The sequence below is a fragment of the Phascolarctos cinereus genome, unplaced genomic scaffold (genome assembly GCF_003287225.1).
Source record: "Phascolarctos cinereus isolate Bilbo 61053 unplaced genomic scaffold, phaCin_HiC Scaffold_5;HRSCAF=322, whole genome shotgun sequence".
Classification (NCBI taxonomy): domain Eukaryota; kingdom Metazoa; phylum Chordata; class Mammalia; order Diprotodontia; family Phascolarctidae; genus Phascolarctos; species Phascolarctos cinereus.
The window spans coordinates 328,982,591-329,010,239 of record NW_027555958.1 but is presented as its reverse complement, the minus strand read 5'-3'; the positions used below and the strand labels follow the sequence as shown (position 1 = coordinate 329,010,239).

Genomic DNA, 27,649 nt, shown 5'->3' with positions numbered 1-27,649 from the left:
ACATAGCTAATGCAGGAATTCATTTTGCTTAACTATATATGTTTGTAACAGGGGCTTTCTTTTTCTTTCATTCTCAGTTGGAGGTAGAGGATGGGTTGGGTTAGGAAGAGAGAAGGTAATTTTTGTTGACTGAAAAAAGATAGAAAGCTTTTAAAAATGATATCCTACAGCAGGCCACATCATTATACTCACACAATTCACTGAAAGTTAACAGAGAGCGGAGTGTGGTAATGCATGCCTATAATCTTTGCCACCAGGAAGACTAAGGCTGGTGGATTGCTTGAGCTTGAGAGCTCTGTGCTGCAATATGCTAAGCCAGGATCACAAAGGGGGCCGCTAGATTGAGCAGTGGATAAAATGCCGGGCCTGGAGTTAGGAAGACTCGTCTTCTTGAGTTCAAATCTGGCCTCAGACACTTACTAGCTATGTGACCTTGGGCAAGTCATTTAACTTCTGTCTACCTCAGTTTCATCATCTGTAAAATGAGCTGGAGAAGGAAATGGCAAACCACTCCAAGGGGTCATGCCCAAATGGGGTCATGGAGAGTCAGACACAACTGAACAACAGCAGGTTCCAGGCATTGCGCTAAGTGCTGAGGATAAGAAAAGGCAAAAGACAGTCCCTGCCCTCAAGGAGCTTACATGCAAACAAACATACAAAGCAAGCTTTATGCAGGGCAAATAGGAAATGATTGAAAGAGGGAGAGCACTAGAATTCAGAGGGGTTGGAGAAAACTTCCTGTAGAAGGTGGGATTCCTTCCTTGTTTGTTTCTGTGCTAACCAAGCTAGACTTAGGCTAAAAGAAGCAACATGGAATAGTGGAAAGGAGGCTAGACTTGGAGAGATGAACGTTTAAACCCTACCTCTGACCCTCGGGCCATGGGCCAGTCACCTGACGTTTCTGAGTCTGAGTTGCCTCATCTGTAAAATAGGTAGGGCTGATACTATTTGTAGTATCTATCTTATAGGATTTGTTTTGGGGATCAAATGAGATAATCTATGTAATGTACTTTGCAAATCTTGAGGCACTCTGTAGCATGAGCAGAGCTTGCGTTTGAACATAGGTTCTCTGACTCCAGATCCAGCATTCTTGCCAAGTAGGTCTGTGTCCTTGGTGTGCTGGCACCTGACCACACTGGTCACAGCCTCTGTGTTCCTGGGTCAGCCCCACTCAGAGGCCAGATGTGAGCTTCCTCTTGACCGCTGATGCCCTGACCTCTGGACTATCCTGACTGATGACTATAGGCTATATATGTGAACACATATTTTTTGGGTACATGTTCTCCCATGCCAAAACTGCCTTATATTGACTTTGTATATACTTATATGTATACATTTATATATATATAATATACACATTTAAATACATTTAAATATATACATATATATTTGTATATACGTGTTGTTTCCCAGATAGAACCTGATGTCCTACTTGAAGGCAAAGATTGTTTTATGGTTATGTTTTTTTTTTATCCCCATTGCTTAGAATAGTACCTGTCATACAGTAGGGATAGAGACAGGGATTGAATCTGTGATTTCACTGGTCTAGAGAACTCCCAGGGAAGGAATGCCTTTCTATCAATGCAGGTTGGTACCACCTCTGCAACTTAAGAGTGAAAGGATGTGTCAGAGAACAGAAACTTAAACTTGTCTTCCTGGCTTAGAGTAGGGTCCATGGGTGCTCCAAAAGTTTCCCTTCCACCCTGCCCTCAATACTCACCTGAGTGGGTACATGTGAAGGGCAATATCCATGCCTGGGCAGTAGGACAGAAAGGCTGCCAGTAATGTCTCTTCAAATAGCCCAAAGATCAAGACCTTGTTCCTAGGAAGGAAAGGTGCAGAGCTGTGATGTAGGAATGGAAAGAAGAGTGGGCAAGAGGGACAGGAGGTATGAGAGGGGGAATTCAGAGTTAGGCTGTCCAGGTGGACTAGGCCGCGAACATCCTGAGAGGTGCCCCTTCTGTGTGTGGCTTAGAGGCCAGCTCTCTTGACAGAGGGCTGCAGAGGCTTGGAATGCTTGTGTAGTGGGAAGCTCACTTCATGCCCTGGTGGATGATAGAGTTTCGACGGGTCTTGCAAATGATGAGGTCAGCCCACTGAACCTCTACAATGCTGATGAAGAAGGCTGTGTGGCACGTGAACTCTACCATCTTCCGCTGTTCATAGGTCTGGGAAGAGGGCACAGCAAAGGTCAAGATCAGGAGGGATAGTGAAGTCCTAGGGGAAAGTCTAGGTAGAGGAGGGGACAGGTCTGAGAAAAGGATGGAATCAGAGAGAAGTGTTGGGTTAGAGAGGAGGGGGAAAGGAGTGAGTTGGTCTCACTTAAACAAATACCTCTAGGATGCTTCAAAGGTGAGCAGCTTTATGCCCAGCTACACAAGGATTACAGAAGTATGGTACAGAATTCCTAATTCTAGTTTTAGGACTTTATAGGGCATCTCTAATTATCTGAAGTGGGGGGAGGTGGTTTGCTAAGAAATTCCTTAAATAAAATTAACTCTTTTCCCTTTAATTTGTAAAATAAATATATGTCATGTAGCTCTTTGAAGAGGAAGAAGAGAATTCAGATTAATAAAGGAGGATATCCCTGGCACAGAGCGTCAAAGCAAAGTGCCCAGATATGCAAATATGTACAAACATTAAAGTGTGTGTGTGTGTGTGTGTGTGTGTGTGTGTGTGTGTGTGTGTGTGTGTACATATCTCCCATACACACAGAATGGGGTGGTGTTCTAATTCTACTGAGTTTCAGTTGATGGGGGGCTCCTATGGAGAGGGATCCTTTAGATTCTGAGAAATTCAGGGTTGGGGATGAGCAGGTTGGGATCCTGAGAGGCTGGACATATTGTTGTGGAATTGTTATCTTATGGTGTCTGATGCCGGGAGAAGAAGCAGATGGATTTCAAAGGAAGGAAGCACAAGGAGATGAGAGGCTTCTAGTGCTGGTTCCTGGAGTCTTGGCTGGAAGCTACAAGGGGAAGAGCCAGTAGAGATAACCTCCAGTGACAAAGGGGAGAGAGATGGGGGCTCCCAGACCCAAGGGAACAGACAGCCCCAACAGAACTAGAGCAGAGAACAAGCAGCTGGCATTGGTGTAGAGGGGTTCATTGGAAATAATGGAAGAACATTATAGAAATGTACTCGGGGTTGAGGTCAGTTGGATGGAAGGCAATGGAGGCAAGAAGTGATTCCTACCGATCTCAATGCCTTTATTCTCCCACTCCTTCCCATCATTAGGATTCTTTTCAGTCCTCTCCATCATTGTTCCCAGTTCACTCACCCACTGCTGTCCATAACAATCTTCCAGGTCATTCACAGAAAAATCATCCCAATAAATCCTGATGCCCAGCAGCTTTGAGGGCCAGAAACCATTCTCTGCTAGGATCACAAAGTAAGTGAAGAAGCCAGCTATGGCCTGCATCATCCCTGTGGACAATTAGAGGAAAAGGAGGAGGGGCTTGGTCAGAGAAGGCAGGAAGACAAAGTCTAGACAGAGGACACTAGGAAAAAGCACAGAGATCAGGGACCCCGGTGCCAGCTGCTTTGGTGTTTACTCCAGGGAAATGTGGAAGATTCAGAAGCTTCTTCAATTCTTGCAGGATACATTATTCCCTCAATTGGAATGATTCTTCAATCTGTGTTCCATCCCTAACTTCTAGCTAGATTTTAGCCTCCGTTTCTCCCTATCTTCCCACGTTTAGTCAGTGACCCAAGTCCCACTGAACCTTTCTGCACAGTGTCCTTGCCTTTCCATTAACTCAAACTTGACTTAATTATTAAGGTAGCTTCCTGTAGGTATCCCGTTTTCAGTCTCTCCACCCCTCCTACAATCCATCATGCACATTATCCCAAGACTATTCTTCCTAAAATGCTGCTATTGTCCAGTTGTAAAACAGGACCGCTTCCCATTTCCTATTGGGTGAAGTTGGAACTCCTTCACCGGGCATTAAAGACCTCCCATGATCTGTTTCTCATCTCAGTCCAACCTTCTCTCCTATTGATCCCCCCTACACCAACCCTTGTGTTCCTACAAGAACTAATTGTGTATGCTTTGTTGCCTTGGTCCTCTGCACCTGGCACACAGTGAGTGCTTAATAAGTGCTTGCTGCCGGAACCCAGCCCCACTCCCTGGATTGTCTCTTTCCTCTCCTCTCCACTTGTCTGGGTCCTATCCCACCTTCCAGGTACAGTCCAAGTTCTTCCTCCTCTCTTCTCAACCAACTGTCCTGGGTGGTTGGTTTCTTCCTTGCACTTTCTTTCTCTTTTTCTCTTTTCTTTTTTGGTGATGCAATTGCGGCTAAGTGACTTACCCAGGGTCACACAAGCTAATGAGTATTATGTGTCTGAGGCTGGATTTGAACTCAGGCCCTCCTGACTCCAGGGCTGGTGCTCTATCCACTGCGCCCACCTAGCTGCCCCCTTCCTTGCACTTTCAAGATATTTATTGTTTGTACCACTTGTGGCACCTCTACCACATACTGACTCATGTCGTTGTTTACCTTGTTGGTGTACAGAGCTCATATCTCCAACTAGATTATAAATCTTTCATGAGCAGGGGCCATGGCTCAGAATCCTCTCTACCACCAGTGCTTAGTGACCCACTTAATTCTATTTATTGAAAAGGAAAATGACAACCCCACCCCAGAAATCCACACTTGGAAAGCTCAGAACAACTGGCTAGAGAGCTGGGCCTGGAGTCAGGAAGATCTGAATTTGAATCTGGCCTCAGACACTTAACTAGCTGTAAGATCCTGGGCAAGTCACTTAGCTTCTGTTCTCCTTAGTTTCCTTATCTATAAAATGGGGGTAGTTAATGGCACCTACTTCCCAGGGCTGTTGTGAGGATCAAATGAGATAATATTTGCTGCTTATTCCCTTTCCATCCTCCCTTCCCTTTGGCTCTTCCCCATGCACCACCTGCCCCCATTTTGTCTCCCGGAGCCACACCAATTTGTCCATAGGCCATGCTGATGAGTCGTTGATTCACCAGCTTGTCTTTCTTGGGGTCCCGAGGCACACGCTTCATTATGTCACTCTCTGCCGTCTCATAGGCCAAGGAGATTGCAGGGATCTAGGGGAAGAGGCGACACAAGGCTCAGAAGGAAACTCAAATTGCCTAAGCTTTGCCCCTTTCCCTCTCTACAGATGTTCCCTATACCCCATCCCTTCCAACTGAAGGTGCCCTTCCCTTGGTTCCAGCTGGATCCTCACCATATCAGTACCCAGGTCAATGCAGAGAATGGTGATAGTGCCCAGAGGCAGGGGTATATTGAAGATGATGAAGAGCAGGAAGGGGCTTATCTCAGGAATATTGCTGGTCAGGGTATAGGCGATGGACTTCTTCAGATTGTCAAAGATGAGTCGCCCTGTGGGGATGTACCTGAGGTATCAGGAAGATTATAGAGGAGGAGGCTGGGCAGGAAGAAGAAGAGGTGTTGGGGAAAAAGCCATGGAAACTGCTAGGTGGAATTCTCGAGTTCTCATCCAATGCCCATCAAGGTTTTCCAGGAAATGGGGGTATTCCCTTTGGTTCATATAGATAAATCTTGGGGCTCAGGATCCATCAGATCTTGGTGTGGTGATCCTTCAGAAATCCATTACTTAAATGATGGGCTGGTTTTGGAGTTTCTTGGTCTTTTGTGGAGTGCCGTAAGTCTGTGGACCAGTCCCATATTAACTTGAATTCAGTCATGAAAGGGCCATAACATTAGCTCCAGGAGACCAATCTGGTCCTTCATGCTATTGGGAGGAGAATCCGAGATGGAGTGCCAGATGGATCTAAGTTGCCATATTAGCCTCAGTATAAATCTACCAGACTGGGGGTGGAGGTTGACTGTGGAGACTGCTAGAAGGGAATGAAGAAGTGGGGTGACAGAGATAACTTTGGACATCTCAGCCCTACTGAAGTGAAAAAGTTAAGACACAGGCCCAACAACCCTGTTTCTATCCCTCACCTTCTTCTACACCAGTGACAATGGAGGCAAAATTGTCATCCAGAAGGATCATGTCAGCTGCTTGCTTGGAAACATCGGAGCCAGCGATCCCCATGGCAATGCCAATGTCAGCCTTTTTCAGTGCAGGGGAATCATTGACCCCGTCACCGGTCACCGCCACAATGGCACCCTGGATGGAAGTCAGAGGAATAAACAGAGGCTGTGAGCTAATCCAATGCCTTAGACCTGGACTAGTCTACAGAGACCATGATGATTACAAGGCTCCCTTTGTCCTGTTGTAGGGTAGGAATTGGTCTTTATCTCCCTTGCTGGACTGGAATCTCCCACAACCCAGCCCTTTCTCAAACTGAGCCCATTTCAGGGTCCTCTGGTCTAGTTCACTCTTGTTCTTGGCCTCGAACTTAGTTGGAACCGTATTAGCTTTAATGGACATAAGAGCGAGAGAGCTAGTGCTGCATCAACTCCTCTGTCTACCCACTTCAAATCTAGAATGACAGAACCCTAGGACTGGAAAGGACCCGAGAGATTATCCCATACCACCCCCCTCATTTTATAGGTGAGACCCAGAGAGGTATAATGATTTACCCACAGTCACACAGCTAGTTAGCAGCATAACTAGAATCAGAACCTAGGCCACGTAATGTCCCAGTACAGTGATTCCATGACCTTAAAAGTGACGTTATGACCAGAGATAATGTATTCTGGTCTGCTCCCATTTGTCTCCAAAAGGCCCCCTTGCTTTTTTTCCCTGCACCTGTCTCTGACATCCTTCCACAATGATGAGCTTTTGCTGAGGCGAAGTTCGGGCAAAGACGATCTCAGAGTGTTCTTTGAGGATAGTGTCTAGCTCCTCTTGTGACATGTCCTTTAGCTGTGAGCCATGAACCACACAGGCTTTTGCGTTTCTGGGGGGAAAAGGATCTCCTAAGGGGAGTTCTGGGGGTTGGAGTTATGGGAGTTCCCAAGCAGGATTTTCCTAGGAGACTAACAGTTCTTTGCTTCTGTCCAACCAACCTCCTGAATGTCCCTAAACATACTATCCTCATGTATAATCATGGGATTGTAGAATCGAGAACTGGAAGACACTTTTTGAAGTCATCCCCCTTATTTTACAGTCTGTAAGTCTTCACACTTGGTTTTATAGTCCTTAGGTCTTCACACTCCCTTTCCTCACTTTCCCCATCCAGGAACCTCATAGTTTCCTATCACACTAATGACCTTTCCTAATCCAGTTTCTTACTATTCTATCCCTCTTCCTCTTCTCCTTCAATTCTTCCCCAATATGGAGGCATTTCCCTATTGTATGGTGTTTCCAAACAAGTATAAAATTGGTAAATCTTATCCATTAGGTGCCTCCCAGGAGATTAGGGCAGTGGGAACTTCTGGGATAGAGTAAAAGGATGAAGGACATGAACTGAGGAATCTGGGGGCCTCACCCGGCCTCCACCTGGTTGACAGGGATGCGTAGCCGGGCAGCAATATCCTCCACAGTCTCGCTGTTCTCAGAGATTATTCCGACACCTTTGGCGATGGCTTTGGCAGTGATAGGGTGATCCCCAGTTACCATGATCACCTGGGAGGTGGAGGCCCATTGTCAGAGCTGCCCCTCTTCAAGGCATACAGGACCCTGTCTTTTTTGAGCAGGGGTTAGAGGCTCATCTCCAGTCAAGGTACAAAATAACGGGATTGGATGACAACCTTGGCTAACACCTATGGGAATGGGCAGTGTTATAAAAAGACAAGAACCAGGATAGTCTAAGGGCATAATTTTTCTAGGACAAGAACATATCTTCTAATCAGGTCCATACAGATGAGATTGTGTCTACTAATGGACAGTTCTGATTGGGTTCACTACATAGTTAAATCTAGTTCAGGCCTGAGTGCATGAAAGTTGAGTGCTAGTCCTGAGGCCTGACCATTTCTGCTGCCAAGGCTGCTGAGATTGTCAGGTCAATCTCAGACCTTTTAAGAGCTTAGGAAACTCTCCAGTGGGCTCATGCCTCAAGTTCAGTCCATGGGGCTGCCTGGTTTTAGCCTACAGTGACTCAGATTAAATTTATTCTCCAAAGTCCTATGAAAATGGTGTCAGGAAGGTTAAAACTCAGTAATAATAAGAATGATTCATTTCATATTGTATGACAAAGTTTACAAAGTACTTTCCTCATTGTAACACTTCTATTTTCTCCATTTTACAGATAAAACCGAGGCTTAAGAGAGGTTATATGCTTTGCTTATTGTCACAAAGCTAGTAAGTCGGGGCAGCTAGGTGGTGACAATTCCTAGCTGTGTGACCCTGGGCAAGTCACTTAACCTCGATTGCTTCACCAAAACAAAACAAAACAAAAAACCAAACAAAGCCAATAAGTCTTGGAGATGGAATTCAGGTTCAGTGCCCATTCAATTCTACGAGGGTTTGTAACCTACTTCACTTTGATAATTCAGTGTATTCAGGATCTCGTAATTGTGAGTGCAGATTGCAAGCTAGCCATGCCTCCTCATCCTAACAAATTCTGGTCTATATCCTTCCATAAATTCTACATAAAGAATTTGCTAAATGTTGACGATAGTAAGCATCAAATACAAAAAAAGGAGCTTTTAAAAAGTTGGTGGGCAAATACATGAGACCCAGAGCCATTCCTCGGTAGAAAAGCAAAGAATATGAATAAATTCTTTTCAAAAGAACTGCAAACTACTAAGAACCACAGAAAAGATTTCTCCAAACCACTAAATAATGAGAAGAATGAAAATCAAAGCAACTCTGAGGTTTTACTCAGCAAATTGGCAAAGATGACAAAAGATGGAAATAATGAAAGGTCGACTCACTAAGACACTTGGTCAAGCCATGAACTGATTCAACCATTCCATAAAGCCATTTGGAATTATGCTATAAAAGTGACTTAAATGTCTTTACTATCTGGCTCAGATATCCATTGCTAAGCATATATCTCAGGGAGACTGAACATAAAGTCAGTGGTACTTTCTGTGGTAGCAAAGAACTGAAAACGAAGTAGATATTCAATGATTAGGGAATCATTGAACAAACTATATTATGCAAAGGTAATGAAATAGAAGTGCACCCTAAGAAATCATTAATATGAATAATAAAAGAGAAGATTGGGAAGACTCATATGAACTTATAGAGTGTAAGGAAAACAGCATTCATAATGACTGCAATCATGTAAATAGAACAATGACAGCAACAAAAACCCTGAATGGTATGTAATTATAATGAGCAAAGTTGACCTAGAAGAAGAGATGTGAAAATGCGTCTTCCTTCCAGAGGGAGGAACAATAGGTGTGGAACACAGCATATACTATCCGATTCAGTTAATGTATTGGTTGGTTTTTCTGAACTTTTTCTTCTTTCTCTCTTATTAATTCTTTGTTATAAGGGAAAGTTTGTTCTTTAGGGGAGTGGAGAGGGATCTATATAAAAACGAAGATTAAGTGAATAAGAATATCAGTAAAAATGTTTAAAGTTGTGTTAGGTACAAAAGTTTCATGAAACAAGGAAAGGACCCATTGCTTGGGAGAAATTAGAAGATGATGGAGAAAAATAAAAATTATTCAATCTTGCTTGCTTCTGTTTTGTCTGTTAAGACTGACCGGGACATCAGAAGAATATTCAGCAGAGAACTCAACCCCCAAATAGCTAGAAAAGGTGGGAGGCAAGGTGGAAGGCTAGGTGGCATGGTGGATAGAGTGCTGGCCCTAGAGTCAGGACGACCTGAAGTCAAATCTGGCCTCAGACACTTATTAGCTGTGTGACCCTGGGCAAGTCACTTTACCCTATTTGCCTCAGTTTACTCATCTATAAAATAAGCTAGAGAAGGAAATGGCAAACCACTCCAGTGTCTTTGCCAAGAAAACCCCAAACGAGGTCAAGAAGAGTTGGACACAGCTGAAAAACAACTAAACAAGAAGAAAACAGTAATATTTCATATAACTTAGTGACTGCCTTTAGTAAATCCAAGTCACCTAGTTCAGAACTACAAACTAAGGTACTGAAAGATCTACTGAATGGGATTACTAAGCTACTTTCAGTGATCTTCAGAAAATTTGGACAAACCAGGATAGATTACAGACCTGCAGAAAGGCCAATGCTCTGATTTTCAAAAATGTAGCAAAACTCAACAAACATTTGCTAAGTGCTTACTCTGTATGAGGCTCTATGTTGGGTTCTGGGGGTACAAAATAAAAAACAAAACAGCCCTTCCCCTTGAGGAGCTTCCATTCTACTGAGGGTAGAACATGTCACTTAAGTCCTGGTCATCAGTTTCCTCATTTGTAAAATGAAGCAAGTGGATTAGATAGCCCCTGAGGTTTCTTCCAGCTATAGCATCTCTCAAGGCACAATGCTCAGCTACTTTCTCTTTTCTCTACATGCTGTCTCATCAGCTCCAGTAGGTTCAATGATCAACTTTGCGCAGGTGATTCTCAGATCTACATATCCACCCCCAAGTCTCTCTTCTGAGCTACAGTCATGCATCACCATTTACCTCATGGTGATTGAACCGGGTGTTGCACAGGTATCTCAGACTCAGCAAGTCCAGCCGCACTCATTACCTTTGCTCCCAAACTCTCCACACTTCCAAGCTTACTATTAAGGGTACTATTATCCTTCCAGTCACCTAAGCTTGCAACCTCAGTATCATTATTGACTCCTCATTCTCACTCACCCTACATATCTAATCTATGGCTAAATCTTGTGGTTTCTTCCATCTCAGCATCTCCCCTTCTCCCCAGTTATGCAGCCACAGCGATAGCTCAGCCTTCATCATCACTTGTCTGGACGACTGCTGTAATAACCTCTTACCTCCCCTCTAATTCATCCTAGGGAAGCTAGGTGGTGCAGTAGATAGAGTGCCAGGCCTGGAATCAGGAAGACCTGAATTCAAATTTAGTCTCAGACACTTACTAGCTGTGCAATCTGGGGCAAGCTAGTTAACCTCTGTCTACCTCAGTTTCCTCATCTGTAAAATGAGCTGAAGAAGGAAATGGCAAACTACTCTAGTATCTTCACCAAGAAAATGCCAAATAGAGTCATGGAGAGTCAGACACAACTGAAATGACTTAACAACAAAAACAACAAGAGAGACACTGTGTTAGTATTGTGCTTGGCATGGTTAGGATTGCTGAAAGGGATAGAGAGCTGGCCTCCAAACCAGGAAGATGTGTCTGGTAACTGCAGTAGTTGAATCCCAGGAAGAAACCCTCCCGAGGACATGCTTGACCCAGCTCAGCATGAATTGACCTGGCAGCTGAGTCACCATGTCCTACAAGAAGGAGTGACTTGCCCATTGACTTTGCCATGTCCAGGAGTGAATTTGTAGGGGGGGGGCAGAAATACTTTGTGGCAAACATTTTAAATTTAAGTCCCCTCTTCCCAGGGACAGAGTGAGTATGTAGAAAGAAGGGAGAGTATATCTCTAGTTTGGAAGAAATATTTTTGTCCTTGCCATATCTCCTCAGTAAATATCCTTGTAAAGCTAGGCAACATTTAATTGTTAATTGATGTTGGGGAGATATCAACTGGTAAATTGATATAGAAGTGAGATCAGCTGGTAAAATTGATATTGGGGGGCAATATTAACTAGTGAATAATATTGGGAATAGGGGATGATGACTGGATAGGGGATGATGACCATTAGTACTAGAAAGACATCCCCAACCTTTTAGGTTTACCCTTAGAACCCTGAAGGGAGAGAAAGAGTAGCTAAACTCTGAGGACTCAACTTACCTGTATGAGTGGGGATCGGGAGAATGTGTCTTAGAATGTGCTACAGAAGGAACTGGGGATATTTGGAATGGAGGAGACTTAGGCAGGAAAGTATGACCATCTGTAAATAACTGAAGGTGATCATACTTGTGGAAACATCTAAGTCTCATTCCCATTAGGTTTCAGAGATTAAGAAATTGTAATTTTTTTGATTTTTTCATTTAAAATCCTGGGTTGAAATTGAATAAAAGAGGTAATCAGTTTCCCCTGGAATAGAAGAAAATATAGTATCCTCATCTAAAGTCTTTTTGGCTTCATTCTTATCAGAGGCTTAATCAGTTTCTAAATGGAAAAGCCTGAGTATCAAGAAGGACTCCTCCAGACAACTGATTAAAAGTAAGAGGAAGAATGGCTTTGATTAACAAAATTAAGAGAAACATCTCTTGAATTCATAATTGACCAGGAAAAAAGGAGAATACTTAGAACAGAGGTTCTTAACCTGGAGTCATTGAACTTTAAAAAAAAACATTTTGAAGCTGTGTTTCAATATAATTGGTTTCCTTTGTAATCCTATGTGTTTTATGCTTTTAAAAAACATTATTCTGAGAAGCCTAAAGACTTCACCAGTCTGCCAAAAGGATATATGACACCAAAAATATTAAGACCTCCTGACCTTTGATGAAGTAGAGAGAGATAGAATGATTTTAGGGAAATGGTTCTCCTGAGTACATCCAAAAGTTAAGGCCTGGTGATTCAGTACTATTGTCTAGACTTTATCCTTCTGTTTGATTTTGATTATAGGACAATGTCCTTGTTTTTGAATGCCATAAAAATGCCATAAAAAATGACTGGGGCAGAGAGATTTTCAAAGACAGCAGAGATCTTTGTCCCTTTGAATTTTTTCTCTGTCTAAGCAGAGATGCTTAGAATAATTTAATTAATAAGTTTGTTTCTGGCAGAGTTGTGCTCCAAATGCAGAGAACAAAGTGTTCTTCCACGTGTGGAGTGAATTCGAATTGTGATGCTTCAGAGGGAGGAATTAGGAGCAATGAATGGAAGTTATTGGGAACTAGATTTCAGCTCACCATCAATAAAAAGTTTCCTAAAGTTACAGTTCTTTGAAAATGGAATCGACAGCCTCAGGGGGCTGTAGTTTCACATTACTGGCTGTCTTAGGCAGAGGCTGGATAGGTATAGGATTCATGCTTTGGAAAAAGGTGGACTAGATGACCAGTGAACTACCTTCTAATCCTTTAAGTCTTGGATTACTCAGGGTGTGTTCTGAAGGAAAGATTCTAATGAGAAGAGTCTAGGGAAAAAGAAAGTGTCAAGGAACCAATAACCCTAATGATGGGTGATGGTCTGAAAAGAGGCAGGTGCAGTGAGAGAGGGTTTGGAAGCTGATGAGATGTGGGAGTTTTAAGCAAAAAGTATTGAAGATGAAGGTGTTTTCTGGACGGGGTAAATTGGAGAACCAAGGTAGAAAAAATGGGGGAAGGGGAAGGTTCTTTTGAAGAAATTAGTTGAGTTTGAAAGATTGACAGAACATCCAAATATGCCCAATTGACAGTTCAAAACAAAGGACTGAAGGTTAACTCTAGAGAGCTCGCAGTTGGCAATATTTACTTGGCAGGCCTGCTGCTTGCATGAAAGTAATCACTGATGACATGGGAGTGACTGCTATGCCTAAGGGAGAGGATATTAAGAGGGCAGATAAAAAGGCTTTGGGAAATGCCTATGTTTAAGAAATGCCAGGAGAATGAGGAGAGATAGTGGATACAGAGAAGTAGGGGACAAAGAGTCAGGAGGAGAATCATGAATGCAGCATAAGTAAGTTGAATATAACTGGAGGAAGTCACTCAGTTGAGCTGGCTAGAAACACTACAAACTTACATTATCTATTATGTACAACCCAGGACTTTGCTTCTTGCCTCACTGAGAAGATTGAGGCTATTTGCCATGTGTTCTAACTTTCCCCCTTTTCTTTACCTCAAAATCTTTTGACATCATCTCCCATGCCTCATTTCCTCCATTTTCTAATAATCAAGTGGTCCTTTTCCATGCCAAGGCTAACCGCTGTTTATATGCCTTTGGTCCAATCCCCTCACATCTTTTCCAGCAGATTGACCCCTCAATTATCCTCCCCATAATCTTCAATTTCTCTTTCTGTTGGTTCCTTCTTAGACTCCACCACCACTCAAATCATTGTCCTATGTTTCTTCTCCCTTTCTTAGTTAAAGTCCTAGAAAAAGCCATCCATACTCATCGTCTTTATTTCTCCTCTCATTCACTCCTTTGCAGTCTGACTCTGACCTCATCACTCACTGTTCCCTCTAAAGTTACCAGTGATCTTTTAAATGTCAAATCTAATGGCTTTTTTCCCTATCTTTAGCCTTCTTGACTCCTCTACAGCATTTCACACCGCTGACCACCTTCTCTTTCTGGGTTTTCGCTGGCTTACTCTCTTGATTCTCCCACTTGCAAACTTCCATCTCCTTTGCTGGTTCATGATTGATTTCACTTTTTTCTACCTGTGGGCATCTTTTAAAGCTAGGTCCTTGCCTTCTTCTCCTCTTAACTCTCTCTCTCTCTCTCTCTCTCTCTCTCTCTCTCTCTCTCTCTCTCTCTCTCTCTCTCTCCTCTCCCTTGGTGACCCAGTTCTCATGGGTTTAATTATCTTCTCTAGACAGAAAACTTACAGAGCCATGTATCTGGTCTCCACAGGCTCTCTCTTGAGCACCACTACCACAATGACAACTGTCTATTGGGCATTTTCAAAATGGATGTCTCAGAGCCACATAAAACACAACATGTCCAAAGCGGAACTCATTCTTTTCCCCCCAACCTATCCCTTTTTGAAAATTCCTTATACTTGTTGAGGGAATCACTTTCAAGTCATCCAGGTTCATGATCTCATTGTCATTCTTGTCTCTTCACCTTATCCTACATTTCCAATTAGTTACCAAATCTTGCCCTTTCTACCTCCAGAGCACCTCTCAATTCCATCCCCTTCTTTCTACTCATACAACCACCTTGTTAGTTCAGACTCTCATCATTTCTGACCTAGACTATAACAGAGGCCTCCTAATTGGAACCTCTCCCCACTCTAATCTGTCCTCCACACAGATATCAAAGTGATTTTCCTTCTGATCAAACCTGACCATATGCTACTCCTCTAGGATAAAAGGTAAACTCCTCCCTTTGACTTTTAAAGACCTTCCCAACTTGACCCTAGTCTACCTTTCTGGTCTCATTATACATTATGACCCTTTACACACTCTATGATTTAGTAGGGATGGGGAACCTGTGGCCCCCTAGGTCCTCAAGTGCAGCCCTTTAACTGAATCCAAACTTCGTTGAACAGATCCCATTAATAAAGATTTGTTCTGTAAGATTTGGATTCAGTCAAAAGGCTGCACCTGAGGACCTCGAAGGCCACATGTGGCCTCAAGGCCACAGATTCCCCACTGGATTCTAGCCAAATTGACATCTCTGATCCTTACAGACAACACTCTTACCATCCCTTTGCTCTGGTTTTCTCTCTTACTTGGAATGTTCTCCCTCCTGCGCACCACTGCCTCACAGAATCCCATACTTCCCTCAGGACCCAGTTCAAGCACCGCCTTACATAAGAAAAGAAATATTTCTCAATTCCCACAACTGTTAGTGGCTCCTCTCCAATTATCTTTTATTTAACTCTTTCAAATTTTCTCTGTGTTTGCTTTGCATATCTCTGCTGATGGAATGGAAGTTAATTGAGAGGAAGGACTGTTTTATTTTTTGTCTTTGCATCCCTAGTTCCCAGAACAAAGAAGGTGCTTAATATAGTAAATGCTTGTTGGATGATTTGTTTTCTGGCCTTCATTTTCAGAGTACTAATGACATCACAATGTTGGGATCAGGGTATGGTGTGTTTAGCTGTAGCTGATCAGTCCACGTAGTCCAGATGCCAAGTACACACTTACCTAAAAGACTATTTTACAGAGAACTCACACAAGACAAGCACTCACACGGAGGTCCGAAGAAGCAGTGCAAGGACACTCTCAAGGTCTCTCTGAAGAACTTTAGTATTGATTGTAAGACATGGAAGAAGCTGACATAGAGGACCACCCAGCATGGCATGCCAGCATCAAAGAAGGTGCTGTATTTCATGAGCAAAGCAGAATTGCAAGAGCACAAAGGAAACATGAACTGTGCAAATCCCCAGATATCGCTATCCCAAATGTTTTTTTTTTTCTTTCAGCCAAAGACAAGGTTTACTAGAACATCAGTTATATTGGGCAGACTCTTAAGGACTCTGAACGTTAGTGACCTATTGGCTAGATTGTAAGAATCTGAGCCCCAAATGTTTTAATAGACAATTATTTGTGCCTGACCAGTGGTTGAGCCTTCTGAACTTGTGTTGGTTGGTTGATTTATAGATTGATTGGAGAGGATGTCAGTGGAAGAAGGGTATTAAGAAGGAGAAAATGGTCAGTTGTGTCTAATGCTATAGAGAGGTCAATAAAAATCTACTGACATTTTATGTAACTTTAAGGTTGACAATCAGCTAGGTGGTACAGTGGATAGAGCACTGGGCCTGGAGTTGGGAAGAGAAGTTCAAATTTGGCCTCAGACACTCACTAATTCTGTGACCCTGGCAAGTCATTCAATCCTGTTTGCCTCAGTTTCCTTATCTGTCAAATGAACTAGAGAAGGAAATGGGAAACTACTTCAGGATCTTAGCCAAAAAAAAAAAACCCAAAATGGGGGTCAAAAAGAGTCAGACATGACTGAAATGACAGAAAACCCCAAATGGGATCATAAGGAAGACAGGGTATGATTAAGATGTCATGGAGATGACACTTCCCATCCCCAGAAGTCTTTAAGCAGGGGTAGGATAACTACTTTTTGAGGCTGCTATAACCTGGATTCATGATTTGTTTGGGGGTTGGTTTGGACAACCTTTAAAGAGCCTTCCAACTCTGCAATTCTATGATTTTCCTGATTCTATTATTCTCCTACCAGAGTTACCAAGGATTATAGGTGATGATGGGTTGGGCTAGAGACACTGTTCATGGATACCAGACATCCAAGTGTCTTGGTATTTTTTTTTTTATGTTTTGGTGTGTTTTTGGTATGTTGGTATGTTTTATATTTTCACTATGATGAGTATGTCCTGTCTCTCACTACTACCCTGAGAGGGAGTGTTTTGAGGATGGGGTGTTATCTCAGTCTCTCCAGGTCTTTGTCCAAGAACAGAGTAGGGTCTTAACTACAGGAAGCTTGCTTGCCTGATAAGGGCATGCCTATAGAGGAACAAATCTCTGGGAAAATCCCTAGGGCAGGTGGTGATGGCAGCAAGGAAGCTCAAAGCTGGGTATCCTACCTTGATGCCTGCACTGCGGCACTTGCCTACAGCATCAGGTACAGCAGCCCGGGGAGGGTCAATCATGGATATGAGCCCCACAAAGCAGAGTTCTGTTATAGGGAAGTTGATATTGTCTGAATCAAAATGAAAGTCCCCAGTGTATGGTGCAGGAAGGTTCAAATAGCAGAATCCTGGAGGAGAAAAAAAGAAGGAGCAAAGGTAATTCAGATACCCCTTCTTCTACATCCCCATACTTTAGCATCCTATAACCTTTTCCAATCCCCTATGCTCAGCACTCTTCCTTAGCTTTCAGGGTCTTCCCCCCTATCCTCAGGACCCCACTCCTCCAGATCTTTTCCCTTTTTCTAGTTTTCTTTCCCCAGCTTCCCTCACCCAGCACACGCTCCCCTAGCCCTCCCAGTTCCAGGTAGGCATCATGGAAGGCATTTTGAGACTCCTCGTCCAATGGATAATTTTTTCCATTTATTAGGATAGTGGAGCAACGCTCTAGGATCCGTTCTGGAGCCCCTTTCATCACCAGCAAATATTTCCTGGAGCTCTCATCCCGAATGTGGACCGATACCTAGGGAGAGAGGAGAAACAGTGTCGAGGAAGTAAGCCATGGGGATGAGGAAAAGTGATGCCCTCGTCTCTTCTTTTTCTTTCAGATGGGGTTCCTACTCCATCCTCCCAAATTCTATTCAAGGCTTGGCCAATACTCATAGCCTTGACAACAGAAAGAGACCTTAAAGGTCAGTGATAGATAGATGAGGAAACTGAAGGTCAGGGAAGAATAATGGTTTGACCATGGTCCCCTGAATTCTGGCATTCAAATACAGGTCCTTTGACTCCGAATATGCACTTTTCATACCACATTGCGAAGTAGGTGCTCATCTCTTGAGTTCAATTCATATCAATGTGACTATGGTTTTGTTTTTTTATCTACTTTGTATACAGTAATTTGTTAATTGAGCTTACTCGGGTTGGGAGCAGGAAAGAAGAGATAGGCAGCAAAGGCATGTGGGAAAAAATGCTGGGCCTGTAGCCAAGAGATCTGGGTTTGCCTTCTGGCTTTGGTGCATAATGCTCTGTGACCCTGGGCCAGACTCCGAGTCTCAATTTTCCTATTTGTAAAATAGGGATATAGGATAGAGTTGGGTGGCATGGTGGATAGAGTGCCCAGCCTGGAGTCAGGAAGATGTCTTCCTGAGTCCAAATTTGGCCTCAGATACTCACTAGTTGTGTGAACCTGGGCAAGTCACTTAACCCTGCTTGCCTCAGTTTCCTCATCTGTAAAGTGATCTGGAGAAGGAAATGGCCAAGTACTCCAGTATCTTTGGCAAGAAAACCCCAAATAGGGTCACAAAGAATTGGGACATGACCAGAAAAAACAACTGAACAACAACAAAAATAGGATAAATTCCTGCGCTATCCACTTTACACGGTGAAGAGAAAAGTGCTTTATAATCGTAATAACTCTATAGAAATGTAAGCTATTATTATTCAAAGATAAGTAAAGCAGAGTCTGGCCAGCTAGGTGACTCAGTGGATAGAACACTGGGCCTTCCACTGAAAACTGCCCATTCATATCCTTTGACCATTTATTTATTAGGGAGTGACATTTATTCTTATAAATTTGAATCGGTTCCTTACATGTCTTGGAGATGAGTCCTTTAACTGATATATGCTGAAGAGGTTTTTTCCCCCTCATTCATCTGTTTTCTTCCTAATTTTAAGCATGTTGTTTTGTTGGGGCAAAACATTTTAATTTTATGTAATCAAAATTGTCAATTTTATCATGAATTCTTCCTCTTCATAGTTGTGGAAGGTAATTTCTTCCTTGTTCTTTTAAATTGTTTATCATGTTTATCACGTTTAAAATGTTTATCATGTGTTATTTTATGTCTAAATCATGAATCCATTTGGAATTTATCTTGGCATATGGTATGAGACGTCAATTTATGCCTAACTTCTGTCAAGATGGTTACAGGTCTTCCTAGTAGTTTTTGTAACATAGTGAGACCTTACACCAGGAGTTACGGTCTAGGAGTTTGTTAAACTCTATGTAACTATGTTCATTTGCTTCTGTATAGTTGTTTAGTCATTTTTCCAGTTTTGACTTTTCATGACTCTATTTGGGATTTTCTTGGCAAAGATATTGGCTGGCCATTTCCTTCTCCTTTCCTTTTCCAGCACATTTTACAGACGAGGAAACTGAGGCAAACAGCGTTAAGTCACTTGCCCAGGGCCACACAGCTAGTAAGTATCTGAGGCTACATTTGAACTCAGGAAGAGGAGTCTTCCTGATTCTAGCCCGGAGCTCTAGCCACTGTGCCCCCTAGGTGCCCTTTCTGCATAGTATTTGACACCTACTCTGTTCCAGTAATTGATTTCACTATTTTATAGCCAGTATCAAATTATTTTCATCATTGAAGCTTTGTAGTATAATTTGAGATCCAGGCCCCCTTTCTTTCTTTTTTTTTCTTTTCTTTTTTTTCTTTTTTTTTCCTTTCTTTCTATTAAAAATTATTTCCTTTGAGATTCTTGACCTTTTGCTATTCCAGATTAATTTCTTTCTATTTTTTCTAGCTATCAAAGTAATCCTTTAGTAGTTTGATTGCTATAGCACTGAATAAATTGATTTGGACAGCATTGTTTTTATGTTGACATGTCTTACCCAGGAGCAACTGATATTTTCCCATTTATTTAGGCCTGTCTTTTTTTCTCCAGAGAGTATTTTTAATTGCATTCTTATAGTTCTTGCATGTCATGATAGATAGACCCCAAAACATTTTATACATTCTGTTGTTGGTTTGAATGTAATTTCTTTTTCTTTCTCTTCTTCCTGAATCTGTTGGTAATATACTAAAATGCTGATGATTTAAGTGGATTTATTTTATATCCTGGAATTTTTCAAGGTTATTCATTGTTCCAATTAATTTTTAATTTACTCTTTTTTTGGTTCTATGGGTAAACCATCATATCATCTTTAAAAAGTAGTAATTTTGTTTCCTCTTTTCCTATGTTTATTCCCTTTCTTTTTCTTGTCTTATTATATAGCTAGCATTTCTCACATTAAATAATAATGGTGATAATGGATATCCTTGCTTAACTCCTGATCTTATTGAAAAAGGTCCTAAGCCTTTCTCTGTTATATAAGTTGTTGACTCTTAGTTTTAGGTAGATAATTACTATATTAAAGAAGGTCCATTTATTTCCATGCTTTCTAGCATTTGTTTGATTTACAAAAAATGGATGTTGGATTTTGTAAAAAGCCCTTTTATTATTTATTGATAAAATCACGTGGTTTTTAATGATTTTTGTTATGAATATGATTTATTATGCTTGTGGTATTCCTTTTCTTGAACCAACTCTTTATTTTAGTATAAATCCAACCACAGTAGATACATTTTTTTTTTTTGTGAAGCAATTGGAGTTAAGTGACTTGCCCAGAGTCACACAGCTAGTGAGTGTTATGTGTCTGAGGCTGGATTTGAAATCAGGTCCTCCTGACTCCAGGGCTGGTACTCTATCGACTGCACCACCTTGCTGCCCCTGATAAGCTTTTTAATATGTTGTTGTAGTCGCTTTGCTAATATTTTATTTAGTGTTTTGTATCAATGTTCCTTAGGGATATTGGTCTATAGTTTTCTTTATCTTCCCTATTTCGGTGTTTTAAATATCAAGACCACATTTGTAAAACAATAATAGTAATAGCCAGCACTAATATGCACTAAGAGGTTTTCAAAATTATCTTATTTGATCTTACCAATCACTTTGTGAAGTAGATGCCATCATTATTCCCATTTTACAGATGTAACTGAGGCTCGGTAGTTCAGTGACTTGCCCAGGATCACAGAGCTAGTAAATACTTGAGGCAAGATTTGAACACAGGTTTTCTTGACTCCAAGTCCAGAATTCTGTATCTACCTATATCTATCACCAGCTTGTCTTATATCAAGGGTATAGAAGGATCCTTTCTTTTCTTATTTTTTTAAACAATGGGAGTAGTATTGGAATTTTTTTTGCATGTTTGAGGATTCACTTATGAATCCATATGGTCCTGGGTTGTTTTTGTTTGCTTGTTTTGTTTTAATTCCTTTGGTAGTTCAGGTATGGCTTACTTACTTTCTTTTTCTGACGTTGGATTATTTAAATGATCGAGTTCTCTTAATTTGTATATTTTATATTTTTTAAAATGTTAATTCATTTAATTGGACAATTTCCTTTATTTCATCTTAAATTACTGTGAATTCTCCTTTCTCATTTTTGGTACAATTTGGCTTTCTTCTGTTTAAAAAAAATCATACTGGCTAACTGGTTATCTATTTTATCATTATTTAAAATCGTGTATTTATTTATTTAGTTAGTTAAGTTTTTAAACTTTCAATTTTGTTATTTCTTCTTTGATTTTCAGACTTCCTACTTTGATGTTTAGTTGACTTAAAAATTTATTGTTCTAGTTTTTTTTTAATAAAAATCTACATGTCCACCTATAACCTATATCAAATTACTTCCCTTCTCAGTGGGGAGAGGGAGGGAGGGAAGGAGAGAGAGAATTTGAAACTCAAAAATTTTAAAAGACAAATGTTAAAAATTGTTTTTACAGGTAATTGGGGAAAAAATAAAATAATTAAATTTAGAGTGAAAAAAGGTAATCCATAAAAAACCAAACTACACATTCAACTCAATGACCTGTTAAAATATAATTACTTCATCATTGTATAATTCTTTTCAATTGGTCAAATGCCAGTCTTTTGATTTTGTTTTAATATTTTCTTATTGTTTCATGCTTTCTGTTTGGTCTGCTCTTATTTTCAGAGTGTTGAATTCTTACGTATGGTTTACTGCCATTTGCTCTAAGCTATTAATTCTCCTTGTCATTCATTCCTCCCTACTTGTAGTTTCCTTTAACATTACATTTCTTATTCATTTCTTCCAGGTACTCGCAGTCCTTGTGTCTAGGATATCCTTGTCTCTGAGGTTGTACTTGGACTCGTGGAATTCTTCACTATCAAGTATGTTAGTTATATGGAGCTATGATTCAAACCCAAGTTCTCTGACTCCATATGCAAAGCTCTTCCCACTGCACCATGCTGCTGCTTTTTTATGTTTAGTGCAATTCCCAGAATTCAGAACATTAGAGTTTTCAAGTCAACAGACATGTATTAAACATGTACTATATGCAGAGGACTGTGAAAAATGAGATATATAGATAAAACTGAAACAGTCCTTGCCATCAAGAAGATTACATTCTATCAAACTCCCAGCCATTTTCATCACTTCTCATTCTCTGTTTTTGAGAGAAGATAACAATGAAGTTAACAACCTTGTCATTCCTTGACCTAATACTGCTTTATAAGTATTACCTGATAATCAATTATATCACTAGAGCCTAATCCTTGTCTCTCAAGTTTTGTCTGTGTGTCCTCCCCTTCCCTTGATCTTATTCTACTTGCATAGTTTTCCTTGGCTCCATACCTGGTACTTGTTGGTAGAGTTGAAGGGGATCTCTGCCACCTTGGTGTGCTTTTCCCTCATCTCACTCACTGAGCCGTAAGATTGTTCAATGAACTTGAGGAGAGCTGATTCAGAAGCATCACCTGTTGTCATTCTCTGCCAGGAAGGGGCTGGAGTCACCCCGAGGAGCAGAGGTTTGGGGCACCGGGATCCCTGAGTGTCACTGGGAGGTATAGGGCCTACCCATGGAAACAAGGCGATGGATGAATTGGGGAGGGGACACACATGCTGGAAAACAAGGGAAGTAACTGAAGGCTGGGAGGATAGGGCTTTGGAGAAACCTTCTCTCACTGTGGACCTGATACCTTAGCGATGGGGACTTTCTCTTGATCTGGTCCAAATTCAGCTCGGTTACAGAGACCAGCAATTAGAGCCAGGGCAGGCCAGGATTTGGAGTTCTTGTCAAAATTGTTCCCTGATAAAAAGAGGAATTTGTGAGTATATGCTGCAAGGGGATGCATTTGAGAAATACTTTCATCCCCTGTTTCTCATTTAAATGCTTCTCAGGGGTGTCATCCTTCTTCTTAAGCCCCAGTTTTTAGGTATCTTTTCTTTTCCCGATCCTACCGTTCCCTCCCTTTCAAAACACTCCACTCCTCCTTCCTTCCCCTTTCCCCCAAAATGCTCCCAGTCACCAGACTGGTCCTCAGAGGTGTCAGCCTCAAATATATTCTTGTCAAACCACATGTGGGCCACAGTCATCCGGTTCTGGGTGAGGGTGCCTGTCTTGTCTGAACAGATGGTGGAGGTAGAGCCCAGGGTCTCAACAGCCTCAAGGTTCTTGACTAGACAGTTCTTCCGGGCCATTCGCTTGGCTGTCAAGGTTAGACATACCTAGGGTGAGGGTGGGGAGGAGAAGGAAAGGAAAAGGAGCTCAACCTAGTATTTGTTGCTAAATTGCCACCTCAGTCCCCTATGCTTTTAAACCCCAACCTTCAGAGCCTTATGCAATAGTAATAGCTAACATTTACATAGCACCTACTACGTGCCAGGCACTGGGCTAAGTAAGCATTTTACAAATATTATCTCATTTCATCCTACAACAATCCTGTGAGGTAGGTGCTATTACTATCATCCCCATTTCACAGATGAGGAAACGGAAGCAAATAGAGGCTAAGTTACTTGCCTAGGGTCACACAGCTAGAAAGTGTCTGAGGTTAGATCTGAATATAGATCTTCCTAGGTCTTGGCCTATCACTCTATCCACCGTATCATCTGGCTGCCTAAAGCATCAGGAATGTGAGGTTTTCAGTGGGTGGCTTTCACACAGTTCAAGTATGAAAATTCAAGGCTCAAGAGTTCAGAGAAATGAGCCATATCTAGTTGTGGTGTGTGAAGACATATTGGAGGCCATAGAATTGAGGCAGAGAGGAAGTAGGAGCTTGGGACACAAAGAATAATATAGTCATCAATTAGGAACATTGAAACTATAGGATTTAGAGCTAGACAGGATCTTAGAGAACATTTAGTGCTTGCCTATACATTTTACAGATGAGGAGACTGAGTCCCAGAGAGGTTAAGTGCTTTGCCTAAAGTCACACAGGTAGTCAATAACAGAGTGTGGAGTTGCACCTAGGTCTTATGACTCCAAGTCCAGAGGTCTTGACGGTCCATGTTTAAGTACAGAATGCCTACACTTTTGAATGCTATAGTAGTTTCTGGAAGGAAACACCAAAGAAAATAGGAGGAATATAGTCTCTGCCTTTCAGGATCTTAAAATTAGAAGGAGTATTACCAGAGTAATACACACACACACACACACACACACACACACACACACACACACACATACACACACACACACATATACACATAAATCCATACACATACAACACACAAACAGAAGAAATATACCAAAGAAAATATAAATAATTTGATTAACAACAACAATAAAAAAAAAACCCTGCCTTTATTGAAGCATTGTAAAGAAATGCCCTTTCCTTTGCTGAGGTGGGAATTAAATTACTGTGGGGGTGGTACTTTTAACCTGTGAATATTTCCCTGGGGAAAGAAATATGAGCTATACTGAAATCAATCTGGGTAGAACTTTGTGCATGTAGCAGATTGATGCCCTGCTCCCAACCACTGGCTTGGGAAGTGGGAAGTTAGTAGCAGGGGTTGAGAGGGGTCAGGAGCCCATCAGCTTGGCACGATGAGAGAGTTTTGGGAGGTGGGTCTAGGCATGTCTGGGGAAGGTACGTCTGGAGTTTTCTCCTGAGATGAGTGTGGTGGCGGGTCAGTTGGTGACCAAGCCAGATGTTGGTTGAGATGGGAGAAAGGTCAATTTATCCTGACCGTTGCTGGCCAGATCAGGGATACCTCTCCCATGAAGTCCTCATTGTTGTTGTTGCTCAGTCATTGCAGTCATGCCCAGCTCTTCACAACCACACTCGGGGTTTTCTTGGCAAAACTACTGGAGTAGGCTGCCATTTCCTTCTCTAGCTCATTTTACAGATGAGGAAACAGAGGCAAACAGGGTTAAGTATCTTGCCCAGTGTTGCACAGCTGGTAAGTGTCGGAGGCTGGATTTGAACTCAGGTTTTCTGGACTCCAGGCTCAGCACTCTGTCCACTATGCCATCTAACCGCTCTGAAGTCCAACGTCAATCATAGTTGAAAGAGTTCTGGATTTGAAGTCAGAGGACCTAAGTTTAAGTTCTTGGCTCTGCCACTTATTAACTATGTGACCTCGAGCAAGCAGCACAACTTTTCTGGCCTTAGGTCCTTTCTCTGCAAAACGAGAAGGCTTAACTAGATGGCCTCTAAGTTCCCTTCCAGCTCGAAACCTATGATTATGGATTCCTGGAGGGTATACTAACAAAGTATATAAACCCTGGTGAGTCCTACCAACCTGGAAAGGCTGCACGTACAGGTCTAAGAGCCAATCTAACTTAGTTTGGAGAGACTTATCACCAGAAAACTGACTACTAGATGATGAATCTTTTTACTCAGAGTAGTTCATAAAACCACCTATTAAGATATGGAGATATTTGTTATCTCTGTTGGTAGAAGGAACACCTACATCAATGAAATAATACATCATTTACAGTATTCATGTAAGGTATAGCTTCCTATTTGAAGCTCAATAATTCTTTGCTCAGTATGTACTTTTTTAAAAAAAAAGTTTAGCTTATTTCTTTTAAGTAATAGTAAAATACTTTTTCAAAAATTTTTTAAATATATGGATTTGATGATGCACTAAGGGGAAAAGAAGGTAGTGTTGGGGCCAGGATAAGCCAAGAGAGGACAAGCCAAGCAGGAGAGAAACTGTTTAAGCTATACTTCCAAAGCTTTAGCGTGATGGTGAACAAAGATCCAGCAAGATCTGTACAAGAAGAAGAGGAAGTGGTCCAAAAACTCAAATGGGATTAGAATCCAAATGGTTGTTTTTCTGCTTGGAGTCCTGAAGCTTTGCGTGGCAGAAATAGCACTGGTGTAGTAGGCCAGGAGTTGCTTAAGGCTAGGGCCCTGTTAAACAATAAACATGGAGAAGATAGCATAGCAGGTTGTGCGAGGGAGGCAGCAAGGGGTAGGGGGTAGAGGGCTCTACTTGAAATGAGAAGGGCCTGGGTTAAAATCCTGCCTTAGATATTTATTAGCTGTGTGACTCTGGGAAAATCACTCAACTACTCTATGATTCAGATTCCTCAACTGTAAAGTGAGAAAGTTGGACCAATAACCTCTAGGGTCCCTTCCAGCTCTAAATCTGTGATCCTATGATGCCAGGAGGCAGTGAGGAACTTCCCCTGGGAAGATGACCTAAGGTGCAGATTCAAGTCTTCTGGTAGGCAGACAGAGAGATAAGTATATAAAGGCTAATTATAAGTCAGTTAATAAGTATTTATGAAGCACTTACTATGTGCAGGCCCCTGCACTGAGTACTGGGGATATAAAAAGGAGGCAAAAGATAGTCTTTGCCAGGCAGACTTCAGAAAAACCTGGAAAGACTTGTGTGAACTGATGCTGAGTGAAGCGAGCAGAACCAGAACATTGTGCACAGTAACAGCAACATTGTGCGATGGCCAGCTTTGATAGACTTAGCTCTTCTCAGTAATGCAATCATCTAAGACAATTCCAAAAGACTCATGATGGAAAATGCTATCCACATCCAGAGAAAGAACTATGGAGTCTGAATGCAGGTTGAAGCATACTATTCGCTCTTTTTTTCCCCTTCTGTTTTGTTTCATTTCTCCTTTCTTGTGGTTTTTCCCTTTGGTCCTAATTCTTTTTTACAACATGACTAATGTGGAAATATGTTTAATATGATTGTACATGTATGGCCTTTATCAGATTGCAAGCTATCTTGGGGAGGGAGGAGAGGAAGGAGGGGGAGAAAATTTAAAACTCAAATATTATAAAAGTGAATGTTGCAAACTAAAAATAAATAAATAATTATCTAAAAAAAGGATAGTCTCTGTCATCAAGGAGCTCACAACAAATATATACAAAGCAAGCTGCATGCAAAATAAATAGGAAATAATTAACAGAGGGAAGGCCCTGGAATTAAGAGGGGTTGGGAAAGGTTTCCTATAGTAGGCGAAAATTTAATTGGGACTTGAATGAAGCCAGGGAAATCAGGAGGCAGAAATGAGGGAAGAAAACATTCCAGGCATGGGAGACAGCCAGAGAAATACCTGAAGCCTAGAGAGGGTGTGCCTTGTTCATGGAACAGTAATAGAGACCTGTGTCACTGGATCAAAGAGTATGTGTTGGAGAGTAATATATAAGAAGACTGGAAAGGTAGGGGGGTTATGTTAAGTTATGAAAGGCCTTGCATGCCAAACACAAGATTTTGTATTTGATCCTGGGGATGATAGGGAGCACTGGAGTTTATTAAGTGTGTGGGTGTGGGTGACTTGGTCAGACCTGTGCTTTGGGAAAACCCCTTTGGTGGCTGAATGGAAAATAGATTGAAGTGGGGAGAGACTTGAGGCAGGCAGGCCCACAGTAAGGCTATTGCAATGGTCCAGGCATAAGATGATAAGGGACTGTACCAGAGTGGTGGCAGCATCAGAGGAGAGGAGGAGCTATATCCAAGAGATGTTGAAATCAATAAGCCTTGGCAGCAGATTGGTTATGGGGGTGGGAGAGTGAGAAATATTGAGGAGTC

General features: G+C 41.7%; 1 protein-coding gene across 1 annotated transcript in view; it reads right to left on the bottom strand.

Moving 5' to 3' along the window:
• The window catches only part of LOC110203115 (sodium/potassium-transporting ATPase subunit alpha-2-like), a 68,117-nt gene that overhangs the window by 9,915 nt on the left and 30,553 nt on the right, over positions 1 to 27,649 (bottom strand). Inside the window, exons 9-21 of the mRNA XM_020979580.2 lie at positions 23,176 to 23,374; positions 22,846 to 22,955; positions 22,502 to 22,636; positions 17,414 to 17,603; positions 17,039 to 17,211; positions 7,388 to 7,524; positions 6,706 to 6,856; positions 5,952 to 6,120; positions 5,209 to 5,363; positions 4,945 to 5,068; positions 3,278 to 3,423; positions 2,038 to 2,168; positions 1,721 to 1,822 (exon numbers count right to left, since the gene is read on the bottom strand). Coding sequence (XP_020835239.1) covers positions 1,721 to 1,822; positions 2,038 to 2,168; positions 3,278 to 3,423; positions 4,945 to 5,068; positions 5,209 to 5,363; positions 5,952 to 6,120; positions 6,706 to 6,856; positions 7,388 to 7,524; positions 17,039 to 17,211; positions 17,414 to 17,603; positions 22,502 to 22,636; positions 22,846 to 22,955; positions 23,176 to 23,374 — 1,922 coding nt within the window. The remainder of the gene's footprint in view (positions 1 to 1,720; positions 1,823 to 2,037; positions 2,169 to 3,277; positions 3,424 to 4,944; positions 5,069 to 5,208; positions 5,364 to 5,951; positions 6,121 to 6,705; positions 6,857 to 7,387; positions 7,525 to 17,038; positions 17,212 to 17,413; positions 17,604 to 22,501; positions 22,637 to 22,845; positions 22,956 to 23,175; positions 23,375 to 27,649) is intronic.